The sequence below is a fragment of the Bufo bufo genome, chromosome 3 (genome assembly GCF_905171765.1).
Source record: "Bufo bufo chromosome 3, aBufBuf1.1, whole genome shotgun sequence".
In the NCBI taxonomy this organism is placed as follows: domain Eukaryota; kingdom Metazoa; phylum Chordata; class Amphibia; order Anura; family Bufonidae; genus Bufo; species Bufo bufo.
This window is the reverse complement of record NC_053391.1, coordinates 483,623,337-483,642,585: the sequence shown is the minus strand read 5'-3', so window position 1 is coordinate 483,642,585 and position 19,249 is coordinate 483,623,337. Positions and strand designations below refer to the sequence as shown.

The 19,249-nt window shown below is 41.3% G+C and overlaps 1 protein-coding gene across 1 annotated transcript in view; it reads right to left on the bottom strand.

Moving 5' to 3' along the window:
* Nucleotides 1-19,249, bottom strand: part of ITGBL1 (integrin subunit beta like 1) — a 649,132-nt gene that overhangs the window by 105,182 nt on the left and 524,701 nt on the right. The window contains exons 8-9 of the mRNA XM_040425263.1: nt 4,961-5,077; nt 2,175-2,321 (exon numbers count right to left, since the gene is read on the bottom strand). Of these exons, the coding sequence (XP_040281197.1) occupies nt 2,175-2,321; nt 4,961-5,077 (264 nt within the window). The remainder of the gene's footprint in view (nt 1-2,174; nt 2,322-4,960; nt 5,078-19,249) is intronic.

Genomic DNA, 19,249 nt, shown 5'->3' with positions numbered 1-19,249 from the left:
GTGAGGCTTCATTCTACCTGCAGAAGAATCTAGACTCATAATCTAGCAAAGCATTAAATGATTGCATATATATATGTATATTAATAGAACATTCTTCGCCAAGCTAAGTGATGGATTCCCACAGGAAGGACTTATATCAAATCCTTCCCATTTAAGATATGGACTAGCAAAATCCTAGATCCCTGTTATTTGTCTTAATAGTCTTACCAAAGTCATGTATGTGAAAATAGTCCAGGATGGGGCAGAAGGATATGGTTATCTCTTCTAAGTTATATCCTTGGATGGATTTGCCCATCTTGAAGTCATGTGATGTGTAGTTGGTTAGAGGGGGGCAGAATGTATTTAGCATTCTATATTGATGTCTAGGATTAGACATTCCCATCCTGATATCATGAGGTTTTCTCTGAACAGAAGTAATGTATATAACTTATGTTCATATTTTGATATCCTAACCTAATAATAGCTTTGTTATAATGTGACGAGTTATTTCCACTCACATGTATTGTTAAGCTTGTAATGCTTTATATTAACGCTATATATATTCATTTGCATGTATCATTGTGTTTATTTACTTATATATATGTTTATAATCTTGTAATCAATAAATCTGCATATTTTTATAATACCTGTGTATTATTGTATAATGCAAAACTACATTTTATCATTAACGTCATCTCACGTCAAAAAGAACTTATTTATCTGAGGAAATAGTCGGACTCAGATGTGAATTGTATCAATTAGGTTGTCTACAATTCACCAGGTCATGTTTTTAAGAATTTATGAAAAATTGTATAAATTAATTTTTTTATGATTAATAATTTTTATGACCATAATTAATAATTCTTAATTGAATTATTACCCACCGACACTATGTAGAGGACTATATAGTATACTTCTGAGTCTAGTATTTGGGGGCATGAGGGAACACAGTGGGCATAGTATTGAGGGTAACAGCAGGATGATGCTGTTGGTGCAACAGGTGGAAGAGGAGACTGATCGAAAAAAAATATGTCTATGTGGCAAACTCTGCAGAGACGAAACAATGCTGAAAGACATCCTCATGTCTGGTCTTGGTCAAATGGTGAAGACAAGGAATAAGAATGTCTACATCAGACGAGACATCAATGGATGTAAGAAGTAAGTGGTGCTGTGTCCTCCTGTATGTTTGGTAACACAAAATAAAATATCCATCCAAATATGTCTTTAGCAGTAGAACTGGGGTTAGGGGGAGCCATTATAATTTTTGCCTCGGGCAGCAGAGAACCTAGAATCGGCCCTGAACAAAGTATCACCTATCCACTTGTTCCCGAGTCCCCTTTCTGAATGGAACATTAGCGTGTGCTGCTATTACTCCTGCTCCAGTTACAAACTGGTGTCGTTTGTATCCCCCACTGCTCCTGTTATCTCTTTGTGTGCGCTAACACAGGATCCATAATGGCAACTGATCAGATGCTAAAGGTAGCAAATCATTAGCATACATAGAGGAACAATGGGAGCAGTGGGGGACATACAGCAAAGGAATCGGTAAGGTAGTTATATTGCACAGCTTATCTTCTTGCAATTTTAAGCCCTATTGATGCACTCATAATGCATGTAGACACAAGATGGACTTCACCTTCACTATGTGTTATCTAAACTGCTCTCTGATATATTTAGCATGCATATTGTATAATTCATTGTGCATTGAAGGAAAATATGATGTTTATGGGATATGACCCCCGTGTCAACACAGAATCTACTGTCTGAAGAGAAAATAATGCAGACGTACTGTGACGCCATCCAGTTGTCTTTTTATACAAAGACTGAAGGACATGATTTGTTCATAGTGATAACTCAGTGACACGTAGAAGGACAGGTTTCAAATCAAGTTTTCAGTACATTGTGTCATTGTGCTCTATTGCCATTATTTACAAAGAATTCTTGTCTCAATGATAACATCTAAATGAAATATATTATTGAAACCTTTTGTACCTCCGTACACCTAGTGAATCAGAACAAGCTCCCATTGTATAGTATCCATGCAACTTCCATCTGCAACTGCCAGGAAGAGACACAAAATGCATGTTGATGGAGCAAAGCAGAAATGAGGTGTTCATTCACGTAACGTTTTGCAAAGAAACATTTGATTGACAGTACAATTACTGATGGATTTGTGCTACATTGTAAGCACGTACCTTTTCCAGAGCACAGAATACCATCTGATGATTCACAAAGGCTCTTGCTCTCTTCCTCCGTCATATTGCATTTTCTTTCATGTTGGCACAGTTTTCCAAACCACCCGGCCTCACAAATGCATCGACCACAGGAACAAGTGCCGTGTTCTATAAAACCATTAATAGTATACACAGAGTTCAGAATTAGCTGCTTGCTTTATTCTTGATTTGTCTATATTAAAGTGTATATCCACCTTTAAGCACCATTTTATAGTTTAAGTAACTCTGTAAACACACTGCATTACTTCTTCTCATCTGTTTTATCAGGGTCCCAGAGGTGCAAGGACCTGGGGGCCACTGCTAAAGATGAGAGTTGCCCTTTTATCATTTCTAATGATCCAATGATGGTATATGCTATGCTTTCCAGTGTGTAGTTAGGTAAATTCTGGCTGAGACACTGAGGGTTAACTAATGGCATAGTTACAATGACTAGGCAGGGACAGGCCTGACCTCTTGGGCTTGGTCTCCTGGGTGTAGTTGGTGTCTACAGATGTGAGCAGTGAGAGCAGCTTTCAGGAACCTGAGCTCTCTGAGGAAATACAGACAAGGAGTTAGGCCCTAAGAAAAACCTGAGAAATCCCATATTGTTCCGTGTGGAGATAACCCATGCATCCTGGCTATTGGACTCAATAGCATTTTGGTGCGCCACCAGTCTGGATCAGAGTGAAGCTTAGTAATACATAAAGAGTGTTTCTGCATGTGGCACATGGAGTTAAAAGGGTTTTCCAGGATTTTTATACTGATGACCTGCACGGGGAAGAGGGCGGGCCGGATGACTTATACTGATGACTCTGGACGGGGAAGAGGGCGGGCCGGATGACCCGTCTTATTCATCCACGCCAGTTTATGTAGTAGAAAATGGCCTTAAAGTACACCAACAAAGGAGCTGGCATAGTTTAAAGAATGTCACACCCCTGGCAGCAGCAAGAACCAACGTTATGTAGAGGCCTCACACAGAGATTAAGACCTTCTAATTTGCCGGTCTTAATAAATTGCACCCCTGAGAGTTTAAATCTCCTGGCGTTCCCTGCTGGCTCCTGTGATTTGCAGTCTGGGAAGTGTCCTCTATACACCAAGCACTGTACTATAATGTGATGTTAATGGTTTCCAATGATAACCAGCAAAATTGTAAATGCAACTCTAAAGTGTGACACATAATATAACTCAGAATCCACACAACGTAAGTAATGCAATACTGTAAAATGGCACTCAAAGCTGGGTGTACCTTTTCCCGGGAAACTGTCACACTGAAAATGCAGTGCAATCTGCAGGCAGCATGTTATTGATATTGAGATATATATATATATATTTATATATATATATGTATATATATAGTTTTATAGGGAATGATTCAGTAAAACTTGTAATTTATTAATCTAGATCTCTGATCATTCTGACTGTAGGAGTCCAGCGAGTGGTTCTATTCAGTGACTAATAAATACCTCTATATGGAAACTCATTTAGGGGAGCATGTCAATCACTAATAGGACCGCTCTATGGTTTTACTGAATCTTTTTCCATGTAACTGTATATGATTCTGCTCAGCATCTCCTGCTCTATAACATACTGCCTGCAGATTGCATTGTGTTTCGTGGTGACAGATTCTCTTAAAAGGAACCTGTCACTGGGATTTTGGGTATAGAGCTGAGGACATGGGTTGCTAGATGGCCGCTAGCACATCCGCAATACCCAGTCCCCATAGCTCTGTGCGCTTTTATTGTGTAAAAAAAACGATTTAATACATATGCAAACTAACCTGAGATGAGTCCTGTCCCTGACTAATCTCACGTACAGGACTCATCTCAAGGACAGGACTCATCTTATTCTTACACAATAAAAGCGCACAGAGCTATGGGGGCTGGGTATTGCGGATGTGCTAGCGGCCATCTAGCAACCCATGTCCTCAGCTCTATACACAAAATCTTGGTGACAGGTTACCTTTAAAGATTTCTGATCCTCACCACTATTTTATCCTAATTCATAAGATCTGTTTCCTATGAAGGTGCAGTTCTAATGGAAACTACAGCTGCCATCAAGCAATAGCTTCCACTAGTTACTTCAGCTCTATTAATAGTTAGAGTGGAATCTTATATTTCTGAATCCTGCCTTTCTTTCCAGTTGCGCAGTGTAAGGCTACTTTCACATTAGCATTTTCAAATCCGCTATTGAGATCCGTCATAGGATCTCAATAGCGGAAGAAAACGCTTCAGTTTTGTCCCCATTCATTGTCAATGGAGACAAAACTGAACTGAACGAAACGGAATGCACCAAAATGCATTCCGTTCTGTATGGCTGCATCCCCATCGCGGACAGAATAACGCTGCAAACAGCATTTTTCTGTCCGCGTTGTGGTGCGGAGCAAAACGTATCCGTCCTGACACACAATCTAAGTCACGGGGGACACAATAGAAAACGGATCCGTCCCCCATTGACTTTTAATGGTGCTCATGAAGGATCCGTTCATGGCGGATGCATGCGGTTGTATTATGGTAACTCAAGTGTTTTTGCAGATCCACGATGGATCTGCAAAAAACGCTAATGTGAAAGTAGCTTAACAGAGGAGTCTGCACCAGTAGATGTGTGTTGCATCATAATCTGTAACCTAAAGCTTTTAGAGCTCTCATTTATTACCATGTGAATATTGCACATTCTGACATTATTAGTAGTCAGCCTTCTATGTGTAAAATGTACATACCAATGCAAAGTGAATGTGTTTATCTTCAAAGGCATTGCACGGGAAGTCTTACCTCCACAGATATTGCCTTCTAGGTCTTCACACTGCCGGTCATCACACTCACAATGCTTTCCATACACCCTGCTGTCTCCAGGCGGGAAGCAAGTGCACTGACCACATTCACATTTCCCTGAGGTATAAAGTATCCACATTAGTCAGATCAGAATTCTTACATGCTTTGAAGAATTAAATGACACAATACACTCCATACTACCGCCATCATAAGAAAAATACGGGAGGGGAAGACTACATAAAAGTGAGCAAGATGTACAGTACAGGGCATTGTATGTGTATATGTGGTATAATATAGGCCAGACCTATACACAGAATTCTGTGCACAACTTGTTTAGAATTTGCATTATATACAATAAGAGAAATACACAACCTATATAACAGTACATAGTAAACAGCATCGTCCTAAGATCAGAAAGGGGCATGGTTCAATTTATCACTGAAATTACTATAAGCGTTATGTGTGAGTATACCCATAATGTGGTAATGCTACTCTTCATCCCTGTCTGTATTGATGGCCTACTATAAAGGCTTGTTCCCTATAATTGGTCTGTATAATTGTACTGCCGAGCAGCCGATTAACGAGCAAACTCTCGCTAGTTGGCTGATTTGCATCTTCAATCAGTATCAGGAGGAAAGATGCCCGATTATCGGAAGCACATCTCCCTCTGTAATCAGCAATGTGCTGCTGACCATCAACAGAACTGAACCAGGGAGGAATTACCGCTATGGCAATCGTTCCTGCCCCATTCACTGTACACCAGCCTGTGTAATAGAAAGGAAGTTAAACTATGGACAGAAACTAGTATACATAGAGTGAAACAACAGAAAGATTTATGCTTTTTAAATCACAGAAAACCATTTTTTATATTTAAAATTTGTAGAATGTTCACATTCACAAATTCACGAACTTCTGGTCATGTGAAATTCAATATTACAGTAACAACAGATTTATAGGCTATATCAGCCATTCCAGTAGATATTATTTGTCGGCAAAATCAGTCCCTGGTTACTATATCAATGACCGTTAGTGTGTAGAATGTCCAAACATCTGATCTGCAAGGATTATTCATTTCTTATCGTCAAACTCTTATCGTTCGTCTTATTATATTCTCTCAATTTATTTGTTCCCTTCTATGACCTAGGCAAAATAATATTTTCAAAAGAATGTCATCCAGAATATTAGCCAACAGGAACGAAAAAAGGCTCAACAATTTCCATTCTCTTCTCCTTGATTGTCCAGATTACATAGTCATGAGAACCCGCAGAAAACAGCATTGTGAGGTGAATACTGATTTTTTTGTTTATCAACATCTCATTAACTTTGAAGATGTTTGAATAAGTTTATCATCCTTGCTTTACCACATTATAATTGGTCTCATATTTCTGCTTAATTAATTGTAGTTAAAAACGTGGTCATAAATTATCTTAATATCATAGGTCACCAAAGTCTCTCTTTAGAATAACTTTTATGATTCCCCTCAGCTGTGAGTTTAGTAATGTTGAAGTAGGCTCCATCATGTGTCCATTAAAGATATGATAATTACTGTACAGATGCATCCTGCTTCACTTTTTTCTTGTCTCAACACATCCCAAAAAGAATGGTACAAAATGACCAGCTTTGAGAAAAAAATAAACATGATTTCCCGATACTCTGTTGGAAGTCGTTATGCTATATATGTTGTAAACTGCAGTCTGTCAAGGATTTGTCTAGCATACTGCACCGAATTTATACTGTGAGAACTTGGAGTCCTTAAAGAAACCTGCTTAAAGGTAAGGGTGGACACATCTGTATGGTAGAGTTAAGTAGCCAGATGATGATTCTGTTCTTTTTTTTTTGTGTGTGTTTGTGCATTGTTGATCAGAAGGAATCTTCAGCTTTTTTCTTGTCCTGCTTCAGTAATAATTATCTCTTATTGGGTTGACTTTGTTTTGACCAAATTTCACATATGGTAATTGTCTAATTCTATGAAGGGTAGACTTTAGTTTATATTTACTGATGATCACACTGTACTAGAGTATGATTAAAGGTGAACGTATATAAGTTTTCCTATTCTATTAGATCACCTTCACTTGTTATTGGGATATAAATACTTTTCAGGATCCTCTTTTCTCATAATAGCTGAACTGGAAAGACACACATCTGTCTATATAATTTCTCACTGATGACAATACATATCAGAGTAAAATCCAAGTCATGAAGAAGAAAGCTCAGAGACAGGATTGTGTGAAGGCACAGAGGTAGAGAAACGTAAACGTTTCTGCTGCATTGAAAGTTCTGAAGAGAACAGTGACCTCCATAATTCTTAAATGGAATAATTTTGGATCAATAAGAACACTTCCTATAGCTGGACGTTCTACCAAACTGAGTAATCAAGAGAGAAGGGCCTTGGTAAGAAAGGTGACCAAGATCCCAATAGTGACTCTGGCTGAGCTCCAAAGATCCTGTGTGCAAATGGGAGAAACTTCCAGAAAGCTTTATGGCAGAGTAGCCTGAAAGAAGCCGCTTCTCGGTAAAAGACACATTAACCACTTCTGGGCCATTTGCCCCCTTCCTGACCAGGCCTAATTTTGCGAAACTGACATATCTTACTTTATGTGGTAATAACTTTGGAACGCCTTTACTTATCCAAGTCATTCAGAGACTGTTTTCTCGTGACACATTGTACTTCATGATAGTCATAAATTTGAGTTAATATATTTCACCTTTATTTATGAAAAAATCCCAAATTTACCTAAAGTTACTTAAAATCGATTTTACTAACTTTGTTAACCCTTTAGGCGTTCCACAAGAATTAAAGGAAAATGGAGATCAAATTTTTTTAATTTCACTTTTTGGACAGATTTTCCATTTTAATCCTATTTTTTCTTTAACACATCGATGGTTAACAGCCAAACAAAAACACCCCACATGTGGTCATGTGGTCATAAACTGCTGCATGGGCACATGGCAGGGCACAAAAGAAAAGGAACTCCACATGGTTTTTAGATGCCATGTCCCATTTGAAGCCCCCCTTACAGTAGAAACTCCCAAGAAGTGATCCCATTTTGGAAACTAGGGGATAAGGTGCCAGTTTTATTGGTACTATTTTTGGATACATATGATTTTTTGATCATTCATTATAACACTTTATGGGGCAAGGTGACCAAAAAATTGGTTGTTTTAGCACAGTTTTTATTTATTTATTTTTACAGCATTCACCTGAGGGGTTTGGTCAAGAGACATTTTTATAGAGCAGATTGTTATGGACGTGGCGATACCTAATATGTATACTTTTTCTTATTTATTAAAGTTTTACACAATAATAGCATTTTTGAAACAAAAAAATTATGTTTTAATGTGTCCATGTTCTGAGAGCTATATTCTTTTTTATTTTTTGAGAGATTTTATTATGTAGGGGCTCATTTTTTGCAGGATGAGGTGACGGTTTTATTGGTACCATTTTGTGGGACATACGCCTTTTTGATCACTTGGTGTTGCACTTTTTGTGATGTAAGGTGACAAAAATTGCTTGTTTTGACACAGTTTTTTTTTTTTTTTTATGGTGTTCACCCGAGGGGTTGGGTCATGTGACATTTTTATAGAGCTGGATTTTACGGATGCGGCAATACCTAATATGTATACTTTTTTTTTTATTTCACTTTAACACAATAATAGCATTTTTGAAACAAAAAAAATTTATTTTCTCCATGTTCTAAGAGCTATAGTTTTTTTTATTTTTTGAGAGATTTTCTTATGTAGGGGCTCATTTTTTGCGGGATGAGGTGACTGTTTTATTGGTACCATTTTGTAGGACATACGCCTTTTTGATCACTTGGTGTTGCACATTTTGTGATGTAAGGTGACAAAAATGGCTTTTTTTGACAGTTATTAATTAAAATTTTTTATGGTGTTTATTGGACTGGGTCGATTATGTGATATATTTATAGAGCCGACCGTCACGGACGCGGCAATACCAAATCTGTCTATTTTATTAGATTTTTTCTATTTTTAACTTTTTTTTTTATTCCCTACTTGGGGAATTTTTTTTTTTACATATGAAACCTTTTTTTTATTTTATTTTTTTAACACTTTATTATTATTTTTTTTATTTTACACTTTTCGTCCCCCATAAGGTCATACAAGACCTCTGGGGGACATTTACTTAACTTTTTCATTTTTTTTTCACTGTTGATTTCTCCTGTAACTGGGGCTGACATAGTAGCCCCAGTTACAGGAGAAATACACCCCCCCCCCCCGAGAGGCTGTACAGCGCAATACAGTACTGTACAGCCTCAGAGCAGGGCTGATCGAGGTCTCTGAAAGACCTCACACAGCTCCTGCACTCTCCGGTCCCGGCGGTCACATGACCGCCGGGCCGGAACAGGAAGCGCATAGCGCTTCCTGCTCTGCATACGCAGCGCTCGGAGAGCGCTGTGTATGCAGCGATCCAGAAGGCAGGGACACCTGGGCACTGTCCCTGCCTTCTCTCTGGGTTGCCCTGCTGTCACTGACAGCAGGCAACCCGATCAGCAGCTGCACGATTAGCGTGCAGCTGCAGTTTCTGTTCTGGAACGTCCATTCAGAAATAGAGAACCACCTCCCGGACGTTTATAGTCAACGTGTGGACGGGAGGTGGTTAAAGTCTGCCTATAATTTGCAGAAAAACACATATAGTACTCTCAGACTGTGAGAAAAGTTTCTCTGGTCTTGGCCTCAATGCTAAGCATCATGTCTGGAGGAAACCAGGCACTGCTATCACTTGCCAAATATTATCCCTACAGTGAAGCATGATGGTGGCAGCATCATGCTGTGGGGTTGTTTTTCAGCGGCTGGGAGAGGGAGAAGGGTCAGGGTTCAGGAAAAGTTGAATGAAGCAACATACAGAGATAGTCTTAGGCCTCTTTCACACACTCAAGATTTCCATGCGGGTGCAATGCGTGAGGTGAACGCATTGCACCCGCACTGAATCCGGACCCATTCACTTCTGGGGCTGTGTACATGAGCAGTGAAAATCGCAGCATGCTCTACTTTGTAAGTTTTTCACGCAATGCAGGCCCTATAGAAATGAATGGGGCTGCGTGAAAATCGCAAGCATGGTTATAAGGGAAAATAATAGCATTCTTAATACAGAATGCTAAGTAAATAAGGGCTGGAAGGGTTAAAAAATAAAAAATAATTTAACTCACCTAAATCCACTTGTTCGCGCAGCCCGGCTTCTCTTCTTTCTTCTTCTTTGCAGTGCAGGAGGAAAATGACCCGTGGTGACGTCACTGCGCTCATCACATGGTCAGTCACATGATCCATCACCATGGTGATGGATCATGTGATGGACCATGTGATGAGAGCAGTGATGTCATTAAAGGTCCTTTACCCAGGTCCTGAAGAAAGAAGACAGAAGAGAAACCGGGTTGCGCGAACAAGTGGATTAAGGTGCGTTTAATTATTTTTAATTTTTTGTTAACCCTTCCAGCCCAAATTTGCTAAGCATTCTGTATTAACAATGCTATTATTTTCCTTTATAACCATGTTATAAGGGAAAATAATTACATCTAACCTGAACGTCAGTGAAGAAGTTCGGGTCTGGGTGCCACATTCAGTTTTTTATCACGCGCGTGCAAAACACATTGCACCCGCGCGATAAAAACTGAACAATGGAACGCAATCGCAGTCAAAACTGACTGCAATTGCGTACCTACTCGCGCGGGTTTGCCGCAATGCACCCGGGACGCATCAGAACCAAAAACGTGACGCCCGTGTGAAAGAGGCCTTAGGGTCCATTCACACGTCCGTGGTGTATTGCGGATCCGCAATACACCAAGCCGGCACCCCCCATAGAACTGCCTATTCTTGTCCGCAATTGCGGACAAGAATAGGACATGTTCTATTTTTTGCGGAGCTGAAGCCCGGAAGTTCAGGGCCGCGCTCCGGAAATGTGGATGCGGAGAGCACATAGTGTGCTCTCCGCATCTCTTCTGGCCCCATAGAGAATGAATGGGTCCGCACCCGTTCCTGATATTGCAGAACAGATGCGGACCCATTTGCGGACGTGTGAATGGACTCTTAATGAAAACCTGATTCAGACTTCTCTGGACCTCAGACTGTGCTGAAACTTAATCTTACATTAAGACAATGACTCTAAGTACACAGCCAACACAACAAAGGAATGTAAACTCTGACTCTTGAGTCGCCCAGCCAGAGCCCTGACTTGAAGCCAATCAAACATCTCTGGAGAGACCTGAAAATGGCTATGCAGCGACGGACTCTATCCAACCTCAAAGAGCTTGAGAGGATCTGCAGAGAAGAAAGGCATAAAATTGCCAAATCCAGGTGAAAACCTTCTGGCATCATAACAAAGAAGACTAGAGGACGTACTGAGTAAAGGTTCTGAATACATACTGTATGTCAATGCAATATGTTTGTTTTTCCTTTTTAATAAATTAGCAAAGATTGCTAACATTCTATTTCACTTTGTCATGATGTATTGAGTGCAGAATGATGGGGGAAAAACTTGACACAAGACCGCATTATAACAAAATGTGAAAAGAGTGAAAGGGTCTGACTCTGAAAACTTTCCAAATGCATTGTCAGTTGAAGAAAAAAACAGGTCACGTACTGTGATATCCAGTAGGTTGACTTCCTTTAATCCTTATCTCTTTCTCATTAAAGAGATGTAAAATCTATCTCAACCTACAGAGCACTATATTGAAATGTATCATTAAAATGTATTATTTATAATTATACTCTGTGATCATCTAAAATACTGTATACTACATGGCCACAAATAGTTTATATCTGATCATCACACCAATACAGGGTTGGACTGGTCCACAGGGGAACAGGTGAATCTCCTAGTGGGCCCCTGAGCAAGGTGGGCCCTTAGGCCCCCACCCCCTGCACAATTGGTACATGGTGCAGTAAACTTACTGCACTACATATAGATAGTCAGCATCTAACCAGTCTACTGTATGTTCATATAAAAACTGGGTTGATTACTTTGCAAACTACCCAGTGTTTTTTTATAATTTTTTATTATAGATGCTTTAGGTGACTGAGATGACTTCTAGGGAAAGAGGCAGGCTGGCCAGCATCCTCTTTATCCAGGGTCATGTCTTTTCCAAGTTGCTACCAGGAACCCTATAATCAATCATCCTGTAGCTGTCTATTGCAGTGTGAGCAGGTAATATTTGCAAGTAGCTATACAGTGGGCCCCAGAATGAATTTTACTGGTGGGCCCTAGACACCCCAGTCTGACACTGCTTCTATATAAGCTTTTAGGACATCTGTCTCCAAAATGATGAGCATGAAAATGAATTTGGACCCCCTTTTGCAGTTATACAATCCTCTACTCTTCTTTAAAGGCTTTCCACAAGCATTTGGAAGGTGTCTTAAGCCCAATTAGCCGAAACAGCATTGTCAAAGTCAGGCACTGATGTTGGAAGTACTAGTAGCATTCCAATTCATCACAAAGTTGTTAAATGGGGATGAGATCAGGGCTCTGTGCAGGTCAAGTTCCTCCAGAACTCGTCAAACCATGCTGAAAGAGGATGGGGCTTCCCCAAACTATTGCCACAACATTGGAAGTATACAGTTGTCTAAAATATATTTTTATGTTGTTGAAATACCATTACCTTTCACTGGAAATAATAATACATTTTACATTAGTCATTATGTGTTCTAGTAGGCAACATCCCCCAAGCATCCACCAAACCCAGAGTTGTCTATTAGCTGCCAGATAGTAAAACATGATTCAATACGCCAGAGAACACATTTTAACTGCTCTAGAGCCAGTGTGATTTACACCACTACAGGTGGCACTTGGAATTGGGCATGGTATCCTTATGGTGGTTTTAGAAGGCCAGAGTAGCAGCCAATTATTGGCAAGGAAACCTGACAACTGGCTACTCGTTCAGTGGGGTTGAAGAGCTGCATTTACATGTAGCAATTACCTATACAGTATGAGAACGACAATTGCTACTGCATTCGATCCTCCTCATACAGTGGCATTTTTTCTGGGCAGCAGAGTGCTGTTCAGACTGCAAGATCTGCTGCCCAGAAACACCAATGGCACCAACGGCAGTTTTACTCGATGAATGAGCGTTTTGCTTGTTCATCAAGTGATCAGCTGCACGTTTAGATGGGCAGATTGTGCAGCATTTAGACAGGCAGAATGTTAAGAACGTTACCATGAACGTTAGTCCCTGATAATCTGCCCAACAATCGGGCCATGTAAACACACCATGAGGGTTGTGTGCAGCTGCTCAACTAACTAGTGTTGAGCGAATCGAAGTATCCGAAGTGGATTTTGATCCAAATTTCAAGAAAATTTTTATTCATCACAAAGCCGAATACATTTTTTCTAAAATAGTGGCTGAAAATACAAAAAATAATATTCACCTCAACCACTTGATTGCAGAGAGTCTGTCCTCAATGAAAATAAGCAAATAACGCCATTACGGCATGGCTTCATGAGGGATCGGTCATGTCAAACTAATTTAATCAGTTTCTATTAGGAGGTAAGTTCTAGACTTGACAGCGGCGAATCAATGGATGTCGTATATCTGGACTTCTCCAAAGCATTTGACACTGTACCACATAAAAGGTTAGTATATAAAATGAGAATGCTTGGGCTGGGGGAAAATGTCTGTATGTGGGTAAGTAACTGGCTGAGTGATAGAAAACAGAGGGTGGTTATTAATGGTACACACTCAGATTGGGTCACTGTCACTAGTGGGGTACCACAGGGGTCAGTATTGAGCCCTATTCTCTTCAATATATTTATTAATGATCTTGTAGAAGGCTTGTACAGTAAAATATTAATTTTTGCATATGAAACTAAACTGTGTAAAGTAATTGACACGGAAGAGGACAATATACTGTGTATATATTACAGAGGATAGTATACTGCTACATATGTATCTGGATAGATTGGAGGCTTGTGCAGATCAGTGGCAGATGAGGTTTAACACTGACAAATGTAAGGTTAAGCACATGGGAAGGAATAAAGCAAGTCACCCGTACATACTAAATGGTAAAACACTGGGTAACACTGACACGGAAAATGACCTAGGAATTTTAGTAAAAAGAAAACTAAGCTGTAGAAACCAGTGTCAGGAATTTTAGTGAAAAGAAAACTGAGCTGCAGAAACCAGTGTCAGGCAGCTGCTGCCAAGGCCAATAAGATAAAGGGTTGCATCAAAAGGGGCATAGATGCCCATGATGAGAACAGAGTACTACCACTTTACAAATCACTAGTCACACCACAAATGGAGTACTGTGTACAGTTATGGGTTCCTGTGAACAAGGCAGACATAGCAGAGCTGGAAAGGGTTCAGAGGAGGGCAACTAAAGTAATAACTGGAATGGGGGGACTTCAGTTCCCAAAAAGATTATCAACATTAGGGTTATTCACTTTAGGAAAAAGACGACTAAGGGACCATCTAATAACCATGTATAAATATATCAGGGGTCAGTACAGAGATCTCTCCCAGCATCTATTTATCCCCTGGACTGTGAAGAGGGGACATCCTCTGCGTCTGGAGGAAAGAAGGTTTGTACACAAACATAGAAAAGGATTCTTTACGGTAAGAGCAGTAAGACTATGGAACTCTCTGCCTGAGGGGGTGGTGATGGTGAGTATAATAAAGGAATTCAAGAGGGGCCTGGATGTATTTCTGGAGTGTAATAATATTACAGGCTATAGCTACTAAAGAGGGCTCGTTGATCCAGTTGATCCAGGGAGTTATTCTGATTGCCTGATTGGAATCGGGAAGGAATTTTCTTCCCCTAAATTGAGGAAAATTGGCTTCTACCTTACTAGTTTTTTTTTTTTGCCTTCCTCTGGATCAACTTGCAGGATAACAGGCTGAACTAGATGGACAGATGTTTTTTTTTCAGCCTTATAGACTATGTTACAAACGGTATATGGCACTGACACAATCATAATGACACATATGATAAAGTTTACCCATTATTTAAGCTGCCTGGTTGACTTATTCTGATGTAAATTTATAAAATTAAAGTACTGTATTATTGCTTTGCAGCTGGAATTGTATTGTGGTAATCTTATCATTTAAATTTAAATTTTTAGTACTTTTTTATAGTGCATAGTTTTGTTTTTACATGTAATTATTTTTATATGTGAATGAAGTTAAGTGTGAACACAAAACAAATGTATGATAAAAGCTAAAATAAATCTGGTATAAAACAGTTTACTTAGAGTGATAGATTCCAAATCACTCGCCTTGAAGTGTTTTTAGCACTAGGAGCTTTCTCTAGTCTAATGCCACTGGCACTGTGGGGACACTTTTGGTTTAACTTCAAATCAAGGTTATGTCCTTGTCACCCTGGGACAGCAGAGCATGAGAAGGTACCAGAGGGATCCTTGTAATGCCACTGGCACTGGAACTGTGAGAGCATGTTCTGACGTCACTCTGGGACGATAGGGATGTGTGGGCCTCATGATAAAAATAAACTTGAACTATTTTATTTTAGCATAATGGGCATTTTAAATATAAAATAATAGATAGTCAGTGACCACACTTTATCCAGTATAAGGAAATGATGGGGAATAGGTTGTCTGCAGTAAGCAGTATATCACTCCGATGCTGTTTTACATTTGATGACTGAAATACAGAACAAAAAAGGTACAAATAGATTTTCTACATCTGAGGTCTAATTGTTAAAATAAATGGTTTCAATTAAAAGAAATCATTTGCTGGTGTGCACACAACATTTAGTTGAATACAGTAATGTAATAAACCTTTTTTACAATATTAGGTGACACTTCTAAACCAGATAATAAGAGAATCATTTCATATTCGATTAACTCCTATCCTGTACTTTCACACTTTATGCGTGTAACATTAGCCGTTTATTAACCTAAAACTGGATTTAACTAGATTTATTAGATCACAATTTATCATCTAACTCTTAGCAAATGCACTGAGGTGATGTATTATTTATGCAATAAAAAAGGGCTTTTCTCTTTATGTAAATTGTGTATGATAATAAGTTCAGCAACTTTCTAATATACTTTGGGGGTCGCTTACTATGCCCCTGTATCAGTGGCGTAGGGATCGCCATAGCAGCCATAGCAATGGCTATGGGGCCCTACGCCACTGGGGGCCTGGGATGCTGGCTGAGGATAAAAAAATAAAAAAAATTCAAGTGGCGGTGCGATCGGTGCGATAGGGGCTTCCCCTCTCCTCATTGGTGGCAGCGGCAGTTCCGATCGGAGTCCCAGCAGTGTAATGCTGGGGCTCCGATCGGTTACCATGGCAGCCAGGACGCTACTGAATTCCTGGCTGCCATGGTCAGTTACTCTGCAGCATACTTACATGCGCTGTGGCCGCCGGGCGCTCCTCCTTCTTGTAACTCGTCACAGGTCTGTGCGGCGCATTGCTATAAGCATAAGCAATGCGCCGCACAGACCTGTGACGCGTTACAAGAAGAAAGAGCGCCAGGCGGCCACAGCGCATGTAAGTATGCTGCAGAGTAACTGACCAACTGCCGCTGACACCACTGATGGGGGGCTGGAGGGCACACTGCCCACCAATGATTTTAATACCGGAGGGGGGGCAAACTGCCCATCAATTAATGATTTTAATACAGGGGAGGGGGGGCACACTGCCCACCAATGAATGATTTTAATACAGGGGAGGGCACGGGACACACAGCGCATGTAAGTATGCTGCAGAGTTACTGACCAACTGCCGCTGACACCACTGATGGGGGGGCTGGAGGGCACACTGCCCACCAATGATTTTAATACCAGAGGGGGGGCAAACTGCCCACCAATTAATGATTTTAATACAGGGGAGGGGGGGCACACTGCCCACCAATGAATGATTTTAATACAGGGGAGGGGGGGGCAGACTGCCCACCAATGATTTTAATACCAGGGGGGCAGGAGCACACTGCCCACCAATGAATGATTTTAATACCGGGGGGGTTTGGGGAGGGCACACTGCCCACCAATGATTTTAATACCGGGGAGGGCGCACTGGGGGCTGATGGAGAGGGTACTGGGGGCTGGTGAGAGGCACTGGGGGCTGATGGAGAGGCTACTGGGGGCTGATGGAGAGGCTACTGGGGGCTGATATGGGGCTACTTGGGGCTGATATGAGGCTACTGAGGGCTGCTATGAGGCTACTGAGAGCTCTTATCTGAGGTCTGATTGGGGGTCATTCATATTGGGTTCTGAGCTGAGGTGTGATCTGAGGTCTTATTGGGGTCTTATTAACATTGGGGATCTTATTGGGGCTGTCAGCTGAGGTCTGATTAACATTGGGGGTCTGATTGGTGGTCTGACCTGAGGTGTAATTAAAAATATTTTTTTTCCGGAGCAGCTTGGAGAAAAAAGGCCTCACAGTCTCCCACACTCCTTCTGCCCGGCCAAGCCTGCCAGCACCCCTAAGACCAAGCCTGCCAGCACCCCTGAGACCAAGCCTGCCAGCACCCCTGAGGCCAAGCCTGCCAGCACCCCTAAGACCAAGCCTGCCAGCACCCCTGAGGCCAAGCCTGCCAGCACCCCTGAGGCCAAGCCTGCCAGCACCCCTGAGGCCAAGCCTGCCAGCACCCCTGAGGCCAAGCCAGCCAGCACCCCTGAGGCCAAGCCAGCCAGCAACCCTGAGGCCAAGCCTGCCAGCACCCCTGAGTCTTCAGAACTGTAAGTAAATTATATATAAGGGGAGCTTATGTCAGAGCGGCTCTTCACCTACACGTGTATCAGCACTAGATATATACCCCTTACTCTCCCTAATACCCAAACTACACAAGATACATATCCCTACCTTCTGTCTCATACACATACACACCCCACGATATGTACTTTCACTTTCTTGTGTTACAGACCCCTGTACAATTTAACAATCTTCTTTAATACACAGACATTTAGATTCATACATTTCCTACACTGGCACAAATGCGTTGCCAGTGACCAACTGTCTGTGCTCAGTCCTACGCATAACCGTCGCAAGTGCATGAGGAGCTGCGGATGTGGCGGCGAGGTCCGAGAGGTATGTGGGGGTGGGAGATCCGGGAGGGGGGGGCCATATATTTTTTTTGCTATGGGGCCCAGTCATTTCTAGCTACACCCCTGCCCTGTATGCCAGAAACTGGTTTAAAAAAACATGCATTTAAAAAAAAAATGCCATTGCACCTAAATTGCGGTGCAGGTGGCGTTTCAATGCCACCCTTGGAACTTTCTGAAAAAGGGGAATGATGGGGGTGGGGTGTGGGCAGTGCCACAGGATCTGGTGCATTCACTACTAACACCAGCTTACTAAGGATAATTTCACACTAGCGTTTTGGCTTTCCATTTCTGAGATCCGTTCAGGGTTCTCAGAAGCGGTCCAAAACGGATCAGTTTTGCCCTAATGCATTCTGAATGGAAAAGGATCAGCTCAGAATGCATCAGTTTGCCTCCGTTCTGTCTCCATTCCACTTTGGAGACGAACACAGAAACACTGCTTGGAGCGTTTTTCTGTCTGTCCTGGGATGCGGAGCGAGACTAATCCTTCCTGGCATACAATGTAAGTCAATGGGGATCCATTCATGACGGATGCATACGGTTGTATTATTGTAACAGAAGCGTTTTTGCAGATCCATGACGGATCCACAAAAAAAAGCTAATGTGAAAGTAGCCTTAGGCCTCATGCACACTGACTTTTTTTTTGCGGTCCGCAAAAACGGTTTCCGTTGTACCGTGATCCGTGTCCGTTTTTTCATCCGTGGGTCTTCCTTGATTTTTGGAGGATCCACGGACATGAAAAGTGAAAAAAAAAACTAAGTCAAGTTTGCATTAAAAATGATAGGAAAAACAGACACGGATCACGGATCACGGACGCGGATGACTATCTTGTGTGCATCCGTGATTTTTCACGGACCTATTGACTTGAATGGGTCCGTGAACCGTTGTCCGTGAAAAAAATAGGACAGGTCTTATTTTTTTCACGGACTGGAAAAACGGAGCACGGACGCAGAAGCCAAACGGTGCATTTTCCAATTTTTCCACGGACCCATTGAAAGTCAATGGGTCCGCGAAAAAAAACGGAAAACGGAACAACGGCCGCGGATGCACACAACGGTCGTGTGCATGAGGCCTACGGCAAATGATGATCGAAAAGTGCTCCAGCCTGTGCCTCATTATAAATTAGATGCATCCTCCAGAGGTGCAGGAAATATCAAAGACAGACGTAAAAGGCTGGCCTTTGATAAATGATCCCGATCACGTTTCAATTCCTTGCCATTTTCAAGAACTCTGTCTGCAGTGAGTAAATGACAACATTCGTTGATGTAGTTATGCTA